General features: G+C 39.3%; 1 protein-coding gene across 1 annotated transcript in view; it reads right to left on the reverse strand.

The window, feature by feature from the left end:
* Positions 1 to 8,590: 8,590 nt before the first annotated feature.
* Positions 8,591 to 22,741, reverse strand: part of DYNC1I2 (dynein cytoplasmic 1 intermediate chain 2) — a 38,029-nt gene continuing 23,878 nt past the window's right edge. Inside the window, exons 5-14 of the mRNA XM_075609079.1 lie at positions 20,273 to 20,435; positions 20,092 to 20,191; positions 18,644 to 18,769; positions 14,824 to 14,970; positions 13,901 to 14,014; positions 12,728 to 12,861; positions 11,831 to 11,975; positions 10,771 to 10,911; positions 9,766 to 9,891; positions 8,591 to 9,256 (exon numbers count right to left, since the gene is read on the reverse strand). Coding sequence (XP_075465194.1) covers positions 9,143 to 9,256; positions 9,766 to 9,891; positions 10,771 to 10,911; positions 11,831 to 11,975; positions 12,728 to 12,861; positions 13,901 to 14,014; positions 14,824 to 14,970; positions 18,644 to 18,769; positions 20,092 to 20,191; positions 20,273 to 20,435 — 1,310 coding nt within the window. The 3' untranslated portion in view covers positions 8,591 to 9,142. The remainder of the gene's footprint in view (positions 9,257 to 9,765; positions 9,892 to 10,770; positions 10,912 to 11,830; positions 11,976 to 12,727; positions 12,862 to 13,900; positions 14,015 to 14,823; positions 14,971 to 18,643; positions 18,770 to 20,091; positions 20,192 to 20,272; positions 20,436 to 22,741) is intronic.

Raw genomic sequence — 22,741 nt, forward strand, 5'->3', positions numbered from 1 at the left:
TACAATATGTTAATTTGGATATGCAGACTAATGTCACATGACTTAAATTTGCATATTTTCCAGGTATGTTGCTTCTTGTGCACATGTACTGTATAAAAGGTGTTTGTTACGCCTATGTGTTGCATAAAGGTGTTTGGGGAAGTATACGTCACCTGGGAGGCTAGTAAACTCTCTCCCTTAGTGTTAACCTGAATGGCATTTAATGGATAGGTGGTGTTAGGGGGAACGTCTCTTTTGCATATCACGAGCACTCGCCATATGTTGGGCTAACGTTAGGTTAATGGTAACGGATATTCACAAAAGAGAATAACCAACCGTTATTTATGTTATCGTCAGGTTAAATAGGCTAACAGAGCTTAAGGCATCTAGCCCTGAGGAAGTATTTTTATTTTGAAATGAGTAGGTGAGATATCTACAGGCTGCTATGTATTGGGGTATTGTATATGGCCTCAGAGTATTGAAGCTTGGCATGATTATCTTATACTGAGCAGTGTATTTCTACAATTTTTTTTTTCCCCAAACAAAAAAAAGCACTCCAAAAAAAAAAGTGGTGGTGGTACTCATATCTTAGTAAATGTAAAACGCCTCTCCCACCCCTCTGTTCCCTTTTGAATGTTTTTGATCAAGCACGCGAGACCATTGCGCTAAATCAGCATCTTCACTATCAAGCATCCTTTTTTGATTGATTCTTTTAATTGTCTGTAAAATACATCCTGATCAATTGGAGGATCATTTTTGCAATTTTTTTGTGAAGTGAAACTCCCTGGAAGAGTAGATTTTTCAGTGACTTTGGTGGCATTGTCATAGCAAGGGCGTGGGATCGTTCATCTTTCTTCAAAATCCTGTACAAGAACTTTTATTTTTTTTTGACCTGCTCTGTACAGGTACATTCTGCGCTCTTGCAAGTCCAAGCTTAATTTGGACAATTCTTGGAGAGCATTACACATCGGTCCCGTGTCAACTTCACTCTGAAAAAAAGGTATCAGTACAGCCTACCGACTTGTACCATCACAAAAAAACCCACTGCTTTTACTGTACATTTAAATTGAAGAACTAAGCTCTGATGGACAAAATGAATTACCGCAGCTTGTTGCCTTTGCAATGTATGCTGTCTTCATGGCTATAAGGTTATGGCTGTGAATGTAAAAAGACCTTTCATTGATGCAATAAAAAATGGGTTTGTGTCAGACTAAAGCTGCAGTTCAAGCTGCCATTCAATATGTTCATCAATACAAACTGCAGATCGATCCGTTCTCCTGTAATCGATCGCTTGCGGAGGGTTATTTAATTCAGTTCTTGCACAGCATTGTGGGCAATGTAGTCCTGGAATATGATTGGGCAGTTACTAGATACAATTGGTGCACTGCTAGAGAGAGGGTGGGGCTCAAGAGCCAGAGCCTATCAGAAGGGGAAGGGGGCTGTCACTTTGGAAATGCTTCCTACATTAGAAACATGTCTTTAAAACATTTTTTTTAAATGCTACAAGTATTTTCACATAGTACAGATCTGATTTGTTAAAAAAAACCATGTAGGATATTGCTTGACCTGCTGCTTTAATGCACTAACCCACTATCATAGCAAACAAGGTAAATACACTATTTCTTACATTTTTAAGCGAAGATTAATTAATTATTTATTTATAAAACATTTTACCAGGAAGTAATACATTGAGAGTTACCTCTCGTTTTCAAGTATGTCCTGGGCACAGGTTAAGACAAGTAATACATGTTTACAAATACAGTTACATAATGAGCAGGGTATACATTATATACAAGACATTGCATGCACCGTTAAAGATATAATTAATAATTAATACACAATATGTTCAGAAATATGGTAGGTGTATTAACCTGATCATTTTTAAACCTACATTTTTTTAATTCTTTTACACCCCTCAATAATTGTAGATGAATGTATCTGTAATCAGCGCTGTTTTTATAGTTGAGTGGAAATATAGGTTTAGTGTAACCACTGCCTGAGTTTAGTGTAACCACTGCAGTCCGATATGCAATATGGCACCCCTAGTGGTAAGGTGATAGGTTCTATAAGCTTTATTGAATGGAGCATTACAATTAGGTAATTGTTAGTACAAGAGCCAGCGAAGCTGATAAGATTGCCAACAAGTAACAGTATATAAAGTAAGAAAGTAAATGCACCAAAACAGCTTTGTAAAACACTACAAGATAATGGATAAATAATGAGGAACATGCAAAGTTAAACTGGAAGGGACAAAGACTGGAGAACCAAGATCAGTCTTTGTTATGGCTGCCAAGAGACTAAACTGTGCCAAAGAAGTTCATTAATATTGTGAGAAACAGCAGAGAAGAATACAGTGGTGGAGGCTTTGCGATTACACTACAATGGAGGTTGCTGGCAACTTCAGGAACAGTTGTAGTACATCTGATATCACAAACAAATAAAACAGACTACTCCGCCCATAGAGCTAGAATTGCCAAAACGAACGAAGCAAGAACATGCAGTGTTTAAGGAGCCCAGTAACTATTGAACTAAATTCTCAGTTGAGTTCAAAGGAACGAAGATCAAAAGAACACGGAGGTGTTAAAAGAAGAAGCAGCAAGAGGGTTAGGTACGCAAAGGGTATCTGGTGACACTGGAAGGCATCAAATGGGCATGTGCTAGGACAAGGGTGCTCAACTCAGTCCTCAGGCCCCCCCAACAGGTCATGGTCAATCAAAGACTGAGCCACTGATTGAGCCACCTGTGCTGAAGCTGGGATATCCTTACAACCTCAACTGGTGGAGGGGAGGGTCTTGAGGACTGAAGTTGAGCACCACTGTGCTACAAAATCATTAGGGCTATTCACATGCGACATATAAAGTGCAATTTTTGCTGTTTAGAGAGATGAATCTCCTGGGAGTGTAATTAAGCCTTTTCACAGAGCAATGGTAGAGATGTCCAATCCATTATGCAAGATCCATTTGCACTGAACAATGTCATGGTAGGCCCATAGAAACAGATACATTTAAGTATGTCAAATATAATTCCCTTTCAGAGCAGTTTTTCATTGAAATCTTGCTAAAATAAATGTATAAATATGAATATATTTGCCAAATAATTTTTCACTAATAAGATAGTGGGAATTTGTGAACCCTTTAACGACAAAGCTGCTCAGTCAGCAAGAGGGGGTTAAGACTGTGTTTTTAGGTATAAGTCTCCAGAGACGACAATTTTATCTGTTATAACTGGTGTGACCTGCAGAGCATTGTACACAATGTCAGCACCATTAGGGAATGAATTCCTGCTGGGATCGAAGTAGTAGCAGAAGTAATATAATAACTTCTATATCTGAAGCGCCTTTCAATTCCAAGGTACATTACATTTCTGCTTCAAAGAAATGTACTCAGCCATCTCTAGGATGGAATCTACCTTTCTAGAAATATGAGAGACTATTGGTAACTGCATAATGAGTTAGAGTCTTTAATTATTAGTTAAAACCAGGTTTTGGTAAAAAGACAAAATTTGCTTTTGCCTGCTGGGTTTAATAGACAAAGTAGTATTGAAAAATAAATATATTTTTGTAAAAATTCAGTCTATTATAATGTTTGACCGTTAACCAGAAACTAAACATACCCATGTGAATCATTGATAAACCAGTATAAACTGATGATTGGGTACATACATATCATCGTACTAGAATACTGGAAGAAATCCTTGAGAAACGAATCTTATTGGTTTTATTTAAATATTTCAGTCTGGCAAAATACAACGTGCAATACAATTTATTCAAGAATTTCAATAATTTATTGTATCTTTCTGATAAGTGTCATGGTCATACACAGACTAATAAGATTCTAGTTAAAATCTGTTCGAACTTTGTAGGCAAAAAAAAACCCGGCATCTAATACATTTGTAAGTTTTGGCTTAAATATCCAAACACTTTGCTGCAGAAAAGACCAACAGCAAGGACTGCAAGGGGTTAATTCTATTCTCTGCTGGACAACAATTAAATGCAAATGATGGAGTCTAGGCAGACATGGAATGATCCTGTCTCTTCCAAGTGAGCAGCCTCCATATCTACCATCAAAAAGGTGATGAAAACACACAGGGCAAATGTCAAATTGAACAGCATGATTTGGGATTGAAAATAGAGGGGATAGTTTTGATGAGATAACCTGTTGGAAAGCCTGAAGGTATGCCTCTTAAAAACTATTCAACAAGACTAACCTCCTGAAGACACAGCTCTGATTACAACAGCCAGTCACTGTATGAGCTTCCTCTAATGGAATTTTATTTAGGGTTTTTTTTTTCACACTGAGAATTTCCCAGAATATTTGTGATTAAATGTCGAAATGCAACAAGTTTAGGGCCTCATGCAGAGAGCATCGTTATTTCGAAATTCGCCATTTTTTGTACAATTTCGCGCAGAAACCGGCAGAAAATGTCGAGTTCCGAAAAACGCGCCATTTTGTTTTTTCAATTGCTAAAATTCGCCTCGCGGCTGGCGAGAACCTCCATCTCGCCATTTTTAAAACTCTCCGAATGCAGAGAGGTGCGAACGGCAAGTAGCGGCTGTTCGCGCCAAAAAATGGCGCGATTCTCGCATTTTTGCCGCGCCAGGAAAAGATGGCAAGATGGCGCTCGCCGCCTATAGTAAAGGGGAAAAAAAGGCGCGAATTTGTTTTTACACGTTTCTGAAGCGCGCATCTCGCCAATTTAAACTCGCCACACGCATCCATGTTAAACATAGCAGAATTCGCACTTTTCTGCATATGGAGAATAAAACTCTCCAAAAAAGCTACTTTTTATGAAATTCGCCAATTTTAAAATTCTATGCTCTCTGCATGAGGCCCTTATTTCTTAAAAGGAAGTTTTACTTTTAGTAAATGTTAGGATTTTTTTCACATTTTTCTGTATGATCACGTAGGACTGTATGATCCTGCAGTCCGATCAAGGTACTTACAAAGAAGCCCCTCATAGTTAGTCAATCCAAATTCAGAGGCTATAAACTACTAAACATTTAGCAATTATTATTAAGTTAAAGATGAAAACCTATCAATGCTTGGGTATTACACATGTAACAAGCCCAGCATGTTTTGCCTTTAGCTTAGGTCTCCTTTTTAACAAATGAAGGGGAACATTTATCAATGCTTATTTGTAAACTTGACTTGTGATTCTTAGCTGGGGTATCTCAATGGTTTAAAGCAGCATTTGCATTCAATATGTGCATCAACACAATCTACACACTGACAAGTGATTAGCCAAGTTGCTGATCGAACCGTTCTCCTGCGATCGATCGGCGAAGATTTGGCTCGGGGGTTCACTAAATGTCTGTCAGTGCAGCAGAAGAGGACCCAAGATGCAAAGTTCTGTGGGGAAGGTCATGTGACCAGGCAGTCACTAGATACAATTGGTGCACTGCTAGAGAGGGCACAGCTCCAAAATGGGTGTGCCAGAGCCTGTTTCAGAAGAGGAAGGGGGTGTGACTTTGTAAATGGTTGCTATAGGAACAAAAATGCTTGTAACATCTTACATTAAAATGTCTTTAAAAATATATATTTTTAAACGCTACAAATATTTTATCATAGTACAGAACTGATTTAAAAAAAAAACACATAGGATATTGCTTGAACTGCCGCTTTATAACTAAGACACAGTCAACCATATGACTGTATGTTAAGAAACCACAATTTTCTTTCCGTTTACTGTACTTCTAAATGTTCACTGGAGACCCACACAGGATAGGATACAGAAATATATATATATTTTAAATATAACGGGTTTCCGTACTTGTTAATATCCATCAGGACCTAGAAACAATCTTCATTTCTTTACTGTGCTACATATGCATTTCAAAAGTACTGTACATTACTAGGTTGCCCAGTTTTTGTTTACCATTCTAATTTGCATCTCTATATCCTCTTAATATTCACCGTCTGTAAATGAACTTTTGTTTGTGTACAGGAGGGCCCCGCTCATACGGCAGGTTCCGTTCCAGGCTGCCGCCATAAAGCGGGGCCCGGCTGTACTGTATTGTACCTTTGAAAACAGGTGCAGAGCTGTAAACCGACTGTTTTGCTGACAAATGGTATCTGACAAGGAGTTGCGCACGCACTAAAATTGTTGTTTAGTGACAGCCGGATACATTGCTGCTGAGCGCGTCATGCTGAAAATCGCCGGAGAAACAGAACAAGCGCCGAACCCAATGAATATGGCTATACATTGGGAAACGCTGTATGAGCGGAACGCTGTAAAGCAAGGCCCTACTGTACATAGAATTTATTGAAACAGTACATACAGACACAACTAGGTAAGAATTCAGTTGATCTACATTACTGGTTTTGAAAAGCGTTCAGTCTTTGTAGTGAAAGTACATGTTTTACATCATGTCAACTCTTCGCATCTAGTTCTTAAATGGGTCTTTTAGCAAGCATTATATTCAAAATAATTTACACACACACACACACACACACACACACACACACACACACACACTTTGTATCGCAAACAAAAACGATATACCGTCTAATACATTTAAATTATTACAGATTAGAAATGATTCTTTAATATAAGTTGTAGTTTGGCTTCTTTGGAAAGTAAGAATTTGTATTTTTAACTGGGAGGTGCAGGTCTAACAAGTGTTCCTTCCACATAGCCCAACCTGTCCCAGTCAATACAAAAATAATGAGGACGGAAGATGATCTGTTTGTACAGTAAAGCCCCTCAAACTTTCCCTCATTATGGGCAACTTGAAAATCATATCATGTTAAAAAGCATAAGGCAGACCACAAGTATATATTTGTAGATCTGCATAAAATAGATTTTAAAAATACAGAATTAGATGCAAAAAAATAAATGAATAAAAATTATCACCCCAATTAAAGATTTTTAAAAAAGTATGTATTTTGTAAATACTTACGTGTCTGATATTTGTTAAAAAATGCTTTTTAAAAGTCCATCTTGTGAGCAATCTACCAGACTTAACCCGATATACGCGTCACTGAAAATGGCTCATTGGGTCTTTTGACAGCCTGTACCTCTAAGGGAGGAAATTAAAACAAAATAAATACCACTTTTCTTTTTGTTTAAAAAAAAATAAGTTTTAGGTAATTGGTTCGGTGTATGCGGTGCCAGCATTAAGTATTTCAGACCTAACAATACAGAGACTATCGCAGACATTCCTTAAATGTGCTCTCCACAGGGTCTCAGAAAAATTGTAGGAGCAATTTCTTGAATCTCATTTTTCCAGCAATTTTTTTACTCGATACCCTGTAAAGACTGACTGAAGTGTATTTCAAACTATTTGCACTAATCACCACCCTTATATTGGAGAAGAAAGGCAGATATGGCGTAGAGAAGGCCAAAAACAAAAAAACAGGATCATCTCCCCAAAACTATTTTTTCTGCAGTCAATATTTTCTATTCCTTCCGCGGGTTAGCAGTGAAAATACAAGAGAATGAATATTTAGAAAGGTCTAGTCTAAATCTGCGCTTATAGTGTCTGCGACAGCGACGTCGCTCCAAATCAAATACATCGACTCCGTCGCAAGCGCTTATAGTAAGCGCGACGGAGCAACGTTGTGGCAAATTTTTTTGAAGCTGGGTCTATTTGATTTTTTAGAGACAGTCGCCACATGTGACGGTCTCTAATCCAATCAGAGACTGCGGCCCGCCCCCTTTCCTAACAACGCTGGCGACAGTCGCGGAAAACCTAATTATAACTTTCGTGGGTGGCAACGGGTGACGTCATCGGTCGCGTCGCCAGCACTATAAGTGCGGCCTAGGGGTGGCCAACTCCAGTCCTCAAGGGCCACCAACAGGTCAGGTGTTCAGGATATCCCTGCTTCAGCACAGGTGGCTCAGTCGCTGACAGCCACCTGTGGTGAATCAGGGATATCCTGAAAACCGGACCTGTTGGTGGCCCATGAGGACTGGAGTTGGCCACCCCTGCTCTAGTCATTTAGTGTAGATAAAATACAGATCGTGAGCTAGTAGGAGACTCCAACCATATTACTCAATGTGTCCAACTGTATTAAAACAGCAGTTTATGTGGTCATCACCGTTACACCGCATCATTTCTAGCAGGAAAATCCTTTCTTGCAGCTCTTTTCTGCTGCTGGATGGGAGCTGGAGGGTGTTTGAATGGACTGGGTTGCCAGCAGGTGTAAACTGTTGGCAGGAGACAAAAAAACATGTTTTCTGGGGTTTCCTTCCATCTAAAAGGTTTCTTTGTTGATAGCATGAAGTGCATAGTTATATTCAGTGAAAGCTTGTATTGCAACATTGTTTTTATTGACCCCCATGATAAATGAACAAGTACAGCTTTACGCCATTGAAAGAACGTTATTGACAGGGAAAACTATAGTTGATAATAGAATCTGAAGTATTTTGCTTGCGGTATGGACATTCCTCATATTCAATGTTGAAAGTCCATTGCTCTGCATTGCTTGATCCCGCTGCACTTGTTGGGTTCTTTATATTAGTTTTTAGGCAGTTTTTGTATGTGTTTAGGTTAATAAAACAGGAAGCTTTGGACTGATAAGAGGTAATAAAGCCCGGATCACGTGCGTTAATGCTGGAGCCTCGCTTTTACTTCATTTACTTGACACGACACAAGGAGTATTTCAGTCAGTCAGAAATATCAGTTTCATTTTAATAAAATGGCATTACTTAATTACCATTTTGCTTAACATAAAAGCTACAAATGTTGTAAGGTGTCTACAGACGACAGTTGCATGCAGTAAGATAACATATCACTGTGCGTGCTATAACATTAGCAGTCCTTTACATACTGAGCCCTAATGCAATAGTACTATCCTGAGGCGGAATTTTCATTTAAAAATAATTAGGATTTATATTAGTAAGTTAACCTGTTTTTATAAAGTGGATCATTGAACAGCTCATCCAACAGCAACGTTACACCAAGGCTCGACAGTCTTAGCAAAGGTCAGTCAGCTTTACTAGTAACATCCATCCACAGACCAGGAGGAGTATGTATGTAAGCACATATAAATAAAAAAGGGACACTGCATTTGTTTGCAATGAAATTTATAGATCGTTGTAGTCCACAGAACCTATCCACATATTTCTTCTTAAGTTAGCTTTTGAACAGAAACGTGCTACAGTTCTGGAGGGTACATTACGTCAATGCCAACTTGCCCGGTCTCTGACATTGGACAGGCTTTTAGCCAGGTATACGATTTGCTGCTTCCTCTTCTGCGTCAGCCCTGTTGGCGTTGATATCTGCAAGAGTTCTAGCAAAACGGGTCCATTCATCATTGCGAGGCACAGCAATTTGCTGTAAGGAAATATTTTTCAGTACACACACAAATATAATATTTACACATATATATTACATGGCTATATTCAATGTACCACAAGTTGAATCATATACACCATGATGATTTGATTACTTCAAAAAAAAATTCCACATAACCCAGACCCACAGTATTATATGTTTATTTGTGCAATGCTACTGGGAAAGGGCCCTCAAATATACAACAGTAAACAAAAACCTCAATGTACATCCAATGTGTCACATTATTTAGTTCATTTCTATGTTGTCTTCTCATAAGTATGGGTCATGTAGTTCTATCTTTCGGCCAAAACATACTGAGCCAACATCCATGTCAAGGTAAACCCTATCAGCAGGTTCCTACACTACCAATGTTATACTGAGAATAGAACAAAAAATTCCAGAATGCTATGAGGAACTGAAATAGGACCGGTCTTAGTGATGCAGTTGGCCACCCCCTTAACAAGCAAGTCAAAAGCAAATTAGTAACTGCTTGAAGACAAATCACATACCTCTCCCACGTCATATATAAATATCTGTCCTTCTGAGTCTCCTACAGCAATCTCTCTCCCGGAATGAGTCCATCTGACACGGTTGAGGGCAGGATTGCCATCCACTGTCATGCTGGCGGTGGGCACCTATATTCAAAACAAGTTATGATGTATACAATATTTCTGATTGCAGACTTTGGCTGCACTATTCCTTTTAGGCATCTCCTCAACATGCTATGAAGACATCTTCACCATGCTGGAGAATTTATTTATAAAATGTTTTGACAGGAAGTAATACATTCAGAGCTACCTCTCGTTTTCAAGTATGAGAAAGGTTCAGTTCTGTTGAAATGCATGGGCCTAAAATCTCATCCAGCACAGTGACGTCTTAACATATTGAATAGGTCCTTCGTATTATTAAAAACATAGCTATAAACAAAAATCACACAGACCGTGCATAATACCCATTGATACATATAAAAAAATAAAAAAGGATGTCTGGACCAAAACCCAGTACCGGAACCAGAATGTACCTACAGCAATAAAAAAAAAAGTTATTTACTCACCCACACAAAAGCTCCCAAGCATTAATTTGAACACTACTGCCCAGCTTACTAATCATCTCCCTCAAACATTCACATACCACCCAGGAGCTAGGTTAGTCGTTGACTGCGTCACTGATTGAGCCACCTGTGCTGAAGCAGGGATATCCTTAAAACCTGACCTGTTGGTGACCCTTGAGGACTGGAATTGGCCACTCCTGAAGTAAGTGATCTACGGAGAGTCACTGAAACTTCTTCCAAGTCTCTTCATTCATTACCTCACTAGTGTTCATTTATTCCCATGCTCAAAAGTGACTGCTTCATACATGCAAATTCACACAAGGTACATGCCGATTAGTTCCCTTGCTGGCACACATTAATTCACTGGCACCATAATTCAGGCCCCTTTGGCTCCAAACATTCTAGTATTGAAGCACGAGTTGCAATAGTTTTCAGTGAGTTTTCCAAGCCAGTGTTGCCTCACCTCAGTGTCATTATTGAGATTCCACAAGTCGAGCCTCCCCACTCCGTCTACGCAAGCAAAGAGGGCTGGATGAGTGGGAGACCACATGACATCATAAACATAGTCTGCGTTGTCTTCAAACGAATACAAGGGTTTGTTATTCTATGCAGGGGGGGGGGAAATGAAATACAAAATACAGTGCATTAGCTTCCATGCACTGATGATATTTAAGCATTTTCAAAGGCTTTCTGGATCTGTTAAAGGTCAAAATATTAGTGTTTACTGGAAAAAGCCTGCAATATTTTGAAGGAAAAAAAAGCATGCCATTGACAGCAAAGGAGTTAAATACCACCGAGGATTACTTTGACCTTGTATACAACACGGATTTCTACGTTTACCGGATTTTTCCCTGTATATTTACCTCCCACACTGAATACAGATATCACTACACTTAAACAATTTCTTTTGAGAATTGGAAGTATGACAGGTGACCATCATGGAAGGATTTGTTATTTTGTGTGTATATCTATCCTTTAAAGATTAAATAGTCTTATTTTCTTTTTTTGGCACAGATTGACTTTTTTCAGCGTCAGCTTTATATAAAAATCCTTTCTTCGTCATCGCTTTGACAGAAATATTAGGAGTCTCAATCATTACTTAACAGAAAGTAATTTTGAGCTGCACAAACTCTGACGGGAATGCCTTGAGCAACGTAACTGGATCACATCTTAAGCTCTTACATTATATGTTAAAAGAAGCCTATCTTTAAAATCTTATTACTTCTAATAAAATCACTTTTGAACAATAACACATGCAAAGTGCATCATGAATTCATGGATAGTTAACCCCATCACAAAACCACTGTGTAAGCATGTAAAATTATGCAAATGCATGTTCCCTGGCCTTCGATTCTTAATGTGAAGCCATCTTCTCTTTGCTTGAGGACATTTCAGCTCCATTACTGCATGTGACATACAGTATGTTGCTAAAAAAACTAATATGAAGACCTGTCATTTTTAAGTAACAGCACCCCCTTGTGTTACCAGATTTAGAATAAAAATCTAAGCATGTAGCTAGCTACCTTCGTTGTCCAAAGTTTAACAGTCCAGTCAAAGGATGAAGTCACAAACAGATGAGAAAAATCAACAGCTCCCACGGCTGAGTGACAGTGGATTCCTGTAATTGGTCCTTGATGGCCTTCGAACATCTCACTTATACCAGCTTTGCTGCATGAAATAAAGAATACAAAGTCAAAATGTTTGCTGAACCTTATCCCTGTTTGCCACTTAGTACTTCAAGGTTAGCATGACTAGTCTAGATGGGGAAAGGCTGCTATTTTGATGGGCACCCTATCTTCCTAATATAACCTCTAAAGAAATACAACTGGGGCTATCATTTGTGTTAAAACATTGGTGCACGTTCACTTATTTTATTTTTTCCACCTGTAAAGCAAAACAAATAATGACCTTTGGCATCTTAACTTTTCATTTGGACTGTGAATTTATGTTTATTCGTTGAATGAAAAAAATGTGGAAATTAGCAATCCTTTTCCGATTATTTTTATTTATTTATTTTACTTATGCGTGCTTTAGTATATTTTCCAATTCTACCCGTTTTCAAAAATAAAAATCAATAATAAAAAAATTACAAATAAATCTATTATTGCCGCAAAATCAAAAGTGCTAGTCATGCTCTGTACACAGAAGCACACTACGGCAGCTTAAATCTTGTTTGTTTGCAGCTTTTAAAGCTTCTTTTTAAAAAAAAAAGACAGAACAATAAAAATGAAAGGAAGACATTATCTGGTACATTTTGAGTGGATCATGCAGTTCCTTTTAGTCCTCCCTAAATGGGGCAATTTCCATGTAATATTTAATCACAAAGTTCTTGCAGTACGTGTCGCTAAGTGCCATTAGGGAGGCATCTTCCTTGTCAGCTCTGCGAATCGCATGGAAAACGATTCAACTTTTTAGTGTACCTGCCGTGGCGGCATGCTGTGTACACCGACCCTTCCTCGCTTCCCACAACAAAGTTGTTGACATCTCCCACTGGGAAGGACATACAGGTGACAGCGACGGCCTTGGATTGCTTATGAACCAACTCCATGCTGTCCTAGAGAGAAGGAGAGGGTAGTGGGGGCAGAAAGTGTTTTTTTAGGAAAGCGCTGTCTTTTCTATAGTGCAGGTACTGTCGCATTTATATTGCATTCTACAATCCTGAGGGATTTCTTCCCAACAGTTGTATTAGGTTTTTAGATTTTGAAAAGAAAGAAGGATACAATGGAAACAAAGAAGAAGAAAAATAGGCATCAACAAAATAGAAGGAGAAATGAAGAGAGAAACAGCAAAGAAAGGGGGAATGGAGGGAATGTCAAACTAAAGAAAACAATACAGTGCATCACTGATTCAGATCAAACGGAAACAATTATGTTCCATTACTTTACAGTGAAATACGTTGATACATCATTTTGCAGAGGGCAGTGGAAAGGGGGAAGTACGGACAGGCACTCAATACTGCACGGACCACCTGGAGCACCAAAGGTTTTGTTCTCGAATTTTTACATGCAGTATTTGTTACTCTTGCACTGACAACACAACAGTATTATCAAGAAGCACCTGGGTTACATTCATTGTGCTTCAGAATGCTACTTTTAAGTCTTCAGCTGCACTAACTTTGCTATTTTTTCCAGGCAGGGTTATAAAACGAAAGAATTTGCTGATTACATGAGCAGAACAAGAGCATGAGGCAAAGAAGTCTAGGAGTAGACGATGTTTAGATTCCTCTAGTGTGAAACATAAATCCAACTAAACTTTGTACATGTCATATTACATTCCATTAGGTAAGTGCCATGTACATGCAACACAGTGTAGAGCAATACATTATTAAACCAGCATTACTGGTAATATACTAAAACTAATAGTACTTGAAAAACATTACTGTACATCTCTCAAATCCATCAGAGTGAATCAAATGCAGACTAACACCCCCTTCTTCCCACCAGTTACCAATACAGGGAGCGTGATGTTGTCGTATGTTCACACATACTAACGGATTAGATTTGGATTGGTTTATAACTATAATTTTCTGTGTAATGGTCAACATCTCCCTTTAAAATTTTTTATTTATTAAACAGTAACTATTTTCTCCATACCTGTGGCTGTGACAGCATATCAAGACTCCAGGAACATATCTTGCCATCTGTCGAGATGCTGATTAAATTGTGAGCATTCTGCGTGCCGACCACATTTACACAGTAAACCGGGTGCTGGGCGACAGAGGTAGCAAACAAAATATTACGTTATTTCACTTCATCACAAAGAAAGCACAACATTGTCCCGGGTTCAACAACTATTGTGGTCAAATACCTAACCATTCCTGATCAATGCACAGCACTGAGATTTATAATGAATACTTAATCCCACTATCCCCTAATATTACCTGCAATGATGAAAGGTACATCCTGTTGCACAAGATGCAGATTCAAGTGAATAAAATGATTACAAATAACAAAAACACACATTACATTATGGAATGACCTCAAAAGTGGGAAATTCTTGGAAATGTCGAGTTGTGGATCTCCCAGCTGTAGCTCTGCTCTTCTTGGAGTTATTATGTGATATACAACTATTTGTAATATAATCTGTGATTCCAATGTATTTTACTCAGCCTTTTTATTTTTTGGCTGGATGGTAACCATGGGGTCCTGGGACAGAACAACACTATTCTCAGCTCTGGATATACCCCCGTTTCTGAGATACTTCCCGGTAAAGGTATCAGCGTTCTAGACCACCACCACGGGACTCAAACTTTTGGTTTAGATCTCCTTAAATTTTCCTGCTGCCACCGGTGACATGGGAGCTTGCAAAACAGGAAAGTAACACAGGTACCTTTACTAAGAAGTAAAGGGGGGAAGAGACTGCATCAAAGCAAACACATGCAGACCGCAGATATACCCCATTATGTATGCCTAGGAAACCTGCGCCAGAAACGCACAATTGGCATCCACTCTACCGTCTCGGGGAACTGCTGCACGAATGCCCTGAGCTGCTTCTGAAAGATACAGTCATCTCTTACCGTGTGAGCAGCCGCTGACAGGGGGGTCCTTTGGACTGGGGTCCTCTTATTGCTGCGATTATCCCATAGGACGATTTGGCCGGAGTATGTTCCCCCCACAACGAGATTGGGGTGAAATTTTGCAAAAGCCGCAGACATAACAGCCGACTGCGAAAGAGAACACGTTTATAAATCCTCACTTTAAGCACAAGAAGATATTCGCAAAATAAAAAGATAGTATTTGCATAATAAAGAAAAGTTTGTGTTTCACCTAAAAAACATCATATCTGTAAAGAGATGTTAAAATTTAACATCCCTCAATAAAAACCACTTTGTATTTCAATTTAATGAACACTATTCTAAGGCAATAGAACCAGTGTAAATATTATCACAAGAAGGGGTCAAAAATTAGGTGGAAAACAACAATCTCATTCATTAAAAAAGGGCAGTGCCTGCTAGTGAACTCATGGAATTAGCATGTTTAATTGTTAAATATTGGTAACTGACACCATTAATATAATATATAAGACAAGTATAGGCAGTTTCACATATTTATTTATTTTTTACTTCTAATACTTCCATAGTAACCACATATTTTTACAATCTTTACCTAATCTTGCTTTTGTGATCAGAATAAATACATTTGCATATACATTGGATTATTTATCTAGGGTCTCATTTTTGTTTGGACAATTATGGCAGCATGATTCATTTGACGAGATGCAGCGGGAGTATAAGTGAACCAGATAAGATTACAATTACACAGGGCCGGAAGATAAAAACTTATTCATTTTTGATAACGCTAACTACCAAAACACGTTGGGTTATTGGTGGCAGTGTTTCTCAAGAGAGCACGGGTGATGTCAGTGGAGGCACCCAGTGGTCGCCGAATGCGGAAGGGAGTGTGGAGAAGCAGAATGGGAGCAGCATGCACGTGGACGCCAAGGGTCGCCTGTGAGCTGGCTTTTCAGAACGGGACTCACCAGATATCTGAGAGACTCTCGCTCAATGTAACATTTCCCACTTACACATAAGGACAACGTGAATAGCGTCTTCCTTATATCTACCTCCATATCACTCCTCTTGAAGTGATTGAGCATTACATCTTGTATGTAACTGAGCATTGTTTGCTACTATTTTTTTTTTAAATATTAATTTATTGATCGGTGTTTGTGCTGGTCTATTCTTTGTCTATCTATGCAAGGATCCCCTCTGGAGGAAACAGAAGAGCCAAGTATAATAATAATAGCATGTTCTTGTATAGCGCTGCTAGTTGTGTAGCACTTTACAGAGACATTTTTCAGACACAGTCCGTGCCCCGTGGAGCTTACAATCTATGTTTTTGGTGCCTGAGGCACAGAGAGATAACGTGATTTGCCCAAGGTCACAGGGAGACGACACCGGGAATTGAACCAGGTTCCCCTGCTTCAAACTCCGTGCCAGTAGTGTCTTTACTCACTGAGCCGCTCCTCCCATCTCTTATGGACTGAGCACATCACTCATCTTTTATGGACTGATATCTGTGTCTATTTTCCCCATGAGAGGTTAATTTGAGCACATTCTTTTTGTCTACATGTGAGAAGTAGTTTTTACCTGCAATGTGGCACGGCCGCTTTTATGAGAGCCGTGACATAAATGGATTGGATCCAAAAGCCTCAGATTCAGATATTTTATGGGGGGGTTTTCTCCCACTTAAAAAGATCGAAGGAAACTTTGCTATATCCGGTGTGTTTATGCAAACAGGGATCTTAGGGATTTGGCTGCTTAACAGTTCTTTGTGGTCACCCCTAAATGTTCTCCTCTACTGTAAGATTTTACTTTTAGAAGATGGCTTTCAAGCAAGTGAAAATGCAAGCCTAAAGACACAGTAAGCCCAATACAGTATGCAAAATATCTATTAAATAATGGAGTTCCGATGCATTAAACCAAATGTTTATGCAACAGGATGATATAAAAAGGCAACACTTTTTCCTACTGAATGTCGGCCAAGAGTAAAGATATTGCTTGAAGAAAGAAAATGTAGTATGTAAAAGCATTGCATTAAAATAGAGAGGGGGGGGGGGGCCTTCATTAAAACGGCGATGGTGCAGATCGCAACACTATCGCACGAAAACGGCAATTGACGTCAATAGAAGTTTCTGTGCGATAGTGCCCCAATTGGCACTATTGCAGTTTAATTAATACAGTAGATGAGAAGTTCCTTGTTGATCCACATGGACGCAAAGAACCAGAAAAGCACAGCAGCAAAAAGCACTGTGGAGCACTAAAAAGAGCACTAATGGAGACTCAGTGGTCTCTTAATCAATGTTTTATTAATACAGTACCAAGCTTCGGGGCTTATTCAATAAGTCTATTAAGCCAGCAAAACGTGAAAAATCCTATATTTTTTTTCAAATAAATCAGTACTGTAGTATTAGATAATACGGTCCTTTTTCTCTTTAATTCCTAATGCCATTTGTAATGATCTTTTTTAATGCACTGATCATTCTTTGGTTGCAACAGCAACCATTTAGAAAGTCATATCCACTTCCTCTTCTGAAATGGGCTCTCACACCTTTTTGAGCTCTACTCTTTACTAAAAAAGTATCACAAACAGATCTATTGCTGTGTTCCAAACAGATCTGTTGCTGTGTTCCAAACAGCAGACTATATTACTCCGAAAGCTGTAACAATAATGTGTCACACGTGATAATATACTGTTACATTGCAGCTGCAGCATTTCACAGACTGCAGCATCAAGTTAGAAGGTGGCCATTTTGTTAGGCACACCATAAGGATTTTTACAGAATTATAACAGGAGCAACAAACGATGCAGCTTAGGTAAGAATGTAGATTTATATATTGTCACATGAGATATATACATATCCACATACCAAATACACACACACATATATACATATTATATAAAGAGGGGTACGTAGTACTGCTGCATTAACCCTTTGTACTGGAGGGGCTGAAGCACCAGTGCCACAGCCCTACCAGCACATTGCAAGCGTATGATTGAGCCTTGGCAGCGAACACATGATTGCGTCGCCACAGATGACGTGAATGGAAGAAGTCGTCTCATGTATTGAGATGGCGTTCCAGCACTAGGAGTGCAACACTCGACCTCAGCTAATAAACGAACAAGTGTCCCATGCAGTGCAGGACCTCATGACTGGAGAGCCAAGCCATGGGGAACTCAAGGGGTTAAAGAACAAAAAAAGAGCAAAGTCTCTCAGCATTGTACAGCCTTTTTTGTGGTCTTTTTGATATCTCTTTCAGTGAAATTAACATTTGTCAGTCTTATAGACTGTGCCCTGACAGTAATCTGACAGCATCAGATTACACGGTACATTTAATCCATCACAATAAACTCTGGGAATTTTGACATTCAGAAAATAGAAGTCGCACAGTTGTTGGCAAACACATTTAAGCTATTTTCTTTCCTTAAAATGTATATCACATTGTAAGCATATGTTTCCACTTAAACAAGTCTGTTTCCATCTCCTCGGGCCGTGTACTTCATATTTAAATGGGCAAAACCTCTTGTCTGGCATTTGAAACCATGTCCCAAAAGAAAGATTTGCACTGGAGAGCTTGCATTAATATAAATCAGAGGGGATGTAGCATGCAGTTTTCTGGCACGTTTAAACCTTCTGAATGATGTCAGAAAGTCATCAGAAAAAAGATTGTTTTTGAAGTGATGAAGAGCTCAATCAACATCTGTTTGCAAATATATGTGGTTTAAATACGAGCAATGAAATCATTATGCTGACAAGTATTTGTGGGGAGAAAGGCATGAAGCCAAAAGTATAGGCATCAAATGTCTGGTTCCGGGAGTCAGAGTTTCAGAACATACCTGGCAGTGAAAAACATACTCTGGGGTAGTTCTCTTATATTTCATGTTCCATACAAGAGCCACACCGTCTGGCTCATGCGGCGACTCCTCATTGTTGTTATACGATGCAACAAGTAACTCCGGGTACTGTCAGAGAGAAGAGATTTAGCTTGGTGAAGGAGGGGTGTCTCATTTCTCTCTTACAAGCGGCAACATTTGTGCCGCAATGTGCCGAATGTAAATAAATCTTATCCGGCAGCAAAGTAGTCATAAAACAACGTCAACTATTATAAACAGGGTGTCACTTTTCTCACTAAGCGAGTCGCACAACGGCCCAGTGCTGCGTCTTTAAACCAGTTGTAATCAAAATAAAAACGATGCAAATACAGTGCTTAAAGGCAAACTAAATCATTTGCATGCAAGGAATCACAGTGCACAATTGAGAAATACTCTACCGAACCATACACAAACAATCCCAGTATTTGGTACGCCAAGAAGCATGAACACAGAAGCCTGATACATATGGCATGAGGAAGTAGGAAAAACATAGACGATTTCAAAATAGACCAGCAGCATTAACACAAGTTTGTAGAGCAATCTTATGAAGGGTCCCTATTAGGGAACAGAAAGATTTGAGAGATGACGGCAATTTGTATCACAATGTCATTTAATTTCGTAGCAGGGGGTAAAGTCAGGGAGAGATGACATCCAAGTCTCCGAGTTGGAAATGTTGGCGCACTGGTTTTCACGGCCCAATAAATGAACTCGGCAATACCTTTAACTCTGATACCTACAGCGGATTCACTTTAAAATCTATACTTGGCCATGTGAGGATGGACAAAAAAAAGTGTGTATTACATTTAAACCGGCTTATTAGCTAAAATGTAGAGAAGTACACTTGAATGAAAGGTACCAATGTTAGTCTCCCACTGCTCTATGAAAGTCAGAAGACGAAAAAATATCATGCAGCTGCCAATTAATTCCCTCTTGACTCCCAAGTATCAACATTTGCTAAGCAACATGTATCAAAACACCACCACTGTAATGACTTTCTTTGGCTGGAAGAAAATATGACCTTAACGTTGACCCTTAAAATAACTCTACAGATTGCATTAACATCATAAGTGTTTCTACTTAAAACTACTTAATGCAGTTCAGAGCTGGAGGGGACAGGAACGTACAGCAGAGAGGTCTATGATTTGGAGGTTAATAGATTAAAAACTCTGACACTCATTTATGATTTAAGAAAAAAAAATCTTTTTTATTTAGTTAATATGTAAAGGAAGAAGGGGGGAAAAGCAAGTTTTTAGTAAAAACAAACAAGAGCATAATCCGGGTATATGGTATGCTCAGTGTTTCACATACCCACCATACCACTATATATGAGATGGTGCCTGATTTGTCCCATTTATATTGGTGGGTACGTCCTTCCTCCTACATGCAAGTATTAACTGAATGATTTATTTTACCTGAGAAGACCAGTCCAAGCAGCTGACAACACGATGTTTTGACCAGCGTTCATCGAAAAATTGTCTATTTAAGGACAACTTTGCACCTGCTTGTATCTCTCTGTAAAAAGAAGATTTAGAATGATTTATAAATGAATATTGAAGTTTTAAAGTCAAATTCACTTCTACAGTCCTGCATTACCCTTCTTTCTCTTCCAAATCTCTGCCGCTGTAGTCAAAGAAAATGTTGATCTGCTCAGACAGAGCACGTTCTACAATTCTTGTGCTGTGGTCGAAGAAACTTTGGAAGTCTTCAGTGTGAAGAATCTGTTGTTTCTCTTCGTCTGTGAGCTCATGGGGTGGAGCTGAAACCCACAATGTGACAGGCATGTAAGTGGAGACCATTCTACATAACCACATGTAATGAGAGCATGTCAAATGTGTAGCAAAGTTACTACTTCCAGCAGGCTACAGTCGTTGTATAGTTTGATGTGGATTCAAGAAACATGTAAATAGATAAATTGGTGTTTTCTTGTTTTATATAAAATAAGCATTGATTTACCATTAAAAATATGCACAGCTTCCCATTTGTTCTGTTTAGGCTGGCCTTATAAAACAGACACAACAACCCATATACTCACACAATCTCCAGAATTTGTTCTCCACTTATCCATTTTCCCTGGAGGAGTTTTCTGCTTCTGTTTAAACTGTGATTGAAAGGTTCTCTCATTGCAACAGCTCAAGGTGCATTGAAACTTGTAAAGGGAATTACCCTAGAGTGGGGTGCATGTAATGCATCCAACTGAAGTTATTTCATGTTCTTAAAACCTGTCCTTAAAGGGGCTTATTAGCTGTCCTTAAAGGGGCATAGCCGTGTATGGGACCACCCAAAGTAAGAAAACTAGGAATCACACAGGACTAGTAAAACAAGCAGAAAATAAAGTGCAATAATGAATAGGCGTCAGTTCAGATTTATTAGCCAGCCAAAAATGAAAACTATTTTATAAAAGAGCTGATCATGTACATTGCACTATACATAGAATTTTGCAGGCACAATCAGTGCCTTCATCAAAGAGCAGACAGACTGCTTTGGGTGCCTAAGGTAAAGGCAGATAAAAGTGACATAACCAAGGTCACAAGGAGAGTGGACACTAGGATTCAGTGATGAGGCAGAAATATACAGATAGATGGATGGGATATAATACATATCGCTCCATCATATTTGAACATTATATATTTATATGACCTTTAATTATCTAATCAAGCTTAGATAGGATACATTATTTCTCAAAAATAAAAAAAAGTATGACAAACGAAACATTGTATCCCCGTTCTTTAGTTACACTGCTGACGCACATTATGTTATAATGCAGCGGTCCGCAAACTGGGGCCGCGGCAGTTATAGAGGTCCCGCACTCTTCCCACAGGCATTAAAATGAAATACCGGGGCACAGCGCAAGGCCGTTACAATACACAACTTCCCTTCCAGCGACGCGTCGTCCTGGTAACCCAGCGTCAAATGACACAGCGGGGTGATGTCACGTTACCATGGCGATGTGCCGACCACGTATGTTATTTGACGCCAGGGTCGAGCAGGGGGAGGGGTGGGGCGAGGCGCGAGGAGAGCAGGCAGGGGTGCGCACGGGGACAAGTTTGCGCACCCCTGATATAATGCATCCTTCCATAATAATGTCATTGTATTTGCACTATTGTTTTGAGACAAAAAGGAAAAAATGCAGTCCCCGGCGCAATATAATAATAACAAGGATACTAGCAGTACTACTGTTGGTGTCCAGAATCGTTATCCCAGCAAAAAGGAATGTCTCAATAGTCCAATTCCAATGTTGAAGTTCTGGAAAGACTTTTCCTTGGTGTGTGACCTCCTATTACATAAAGATAAGACAACAGATCATTGCGCAGTAGCCAGGACCCATGCAGACTTATCTTAGCAGAGGTAAAAGCGCCTACTTCCAGGATAGCTTAATGATGCATGCAGTGGATATAATCTGTTCTTTGACCAGCAACTTCTCTCCAGGATCCACGAACCCACATGGTGCTCCGGCGGCCTACTATATACTCGACCAGGTAAGTGCACACACCATGCAGCAAACAGGTATGCCCAAAATAAAAATTGGAAAAGATGGTGCAATACCGCAAGCACTTTAATAAAAATACATAAAACAAGACAAGTTACACTTACAATGTATCATGTCTTTCCGTGTGGATACAAACTGCCGTCCGCAGCATGTAAAGGAAACTCGGCATTCAGTAGTGCCGGGTTGGCATCTCTCCTCACGGCTGCAAGTTGTCCGACGCTTTCCCTGATGACCTCACTGCTTAGTCCGAGTTGGTCCCACACCGACTGACAGCACGAATAGGCTCCTCCCTACGTGTTTCGTGACCGGATCGTCACTTCCTCGGGATCCCCAGAGAGAGGAGAGACGCCAACCCGGCACTACTGAATGCCGAGTTTCCTTTACATGCTGCGGACGGCAATTTTGTATCCACACAGAAAGACATGATACATTGTAAGTGTAACTTGTCTTGTTTTACGTATTTTTATTAAAGTGCTTGCGGTATTGCACCATCTTTACCAATTTTTATTTTGGGCATACCTGTTTGCTGCATGGTGTGTGCACTTACCTGGTCGAGTATATAGTAGGCCGCCGGA

The sequence above is a fragment of the Ascaphus truei genome, chromosome 7 (genome assembly GCF_040206685.1).
Source record: "Ascaphus truei isolate aAscTru1 chromosome 7, aAscTru1.hap1, whole genome shotgun sequence".
Classification (NCBI taxonomy): domain Eukaryota; kingdom Metazoa; phylum Chordata; class Amphibia; order Anura; family Ascaphidae; genus Ascaphus; species Ascaphus truei.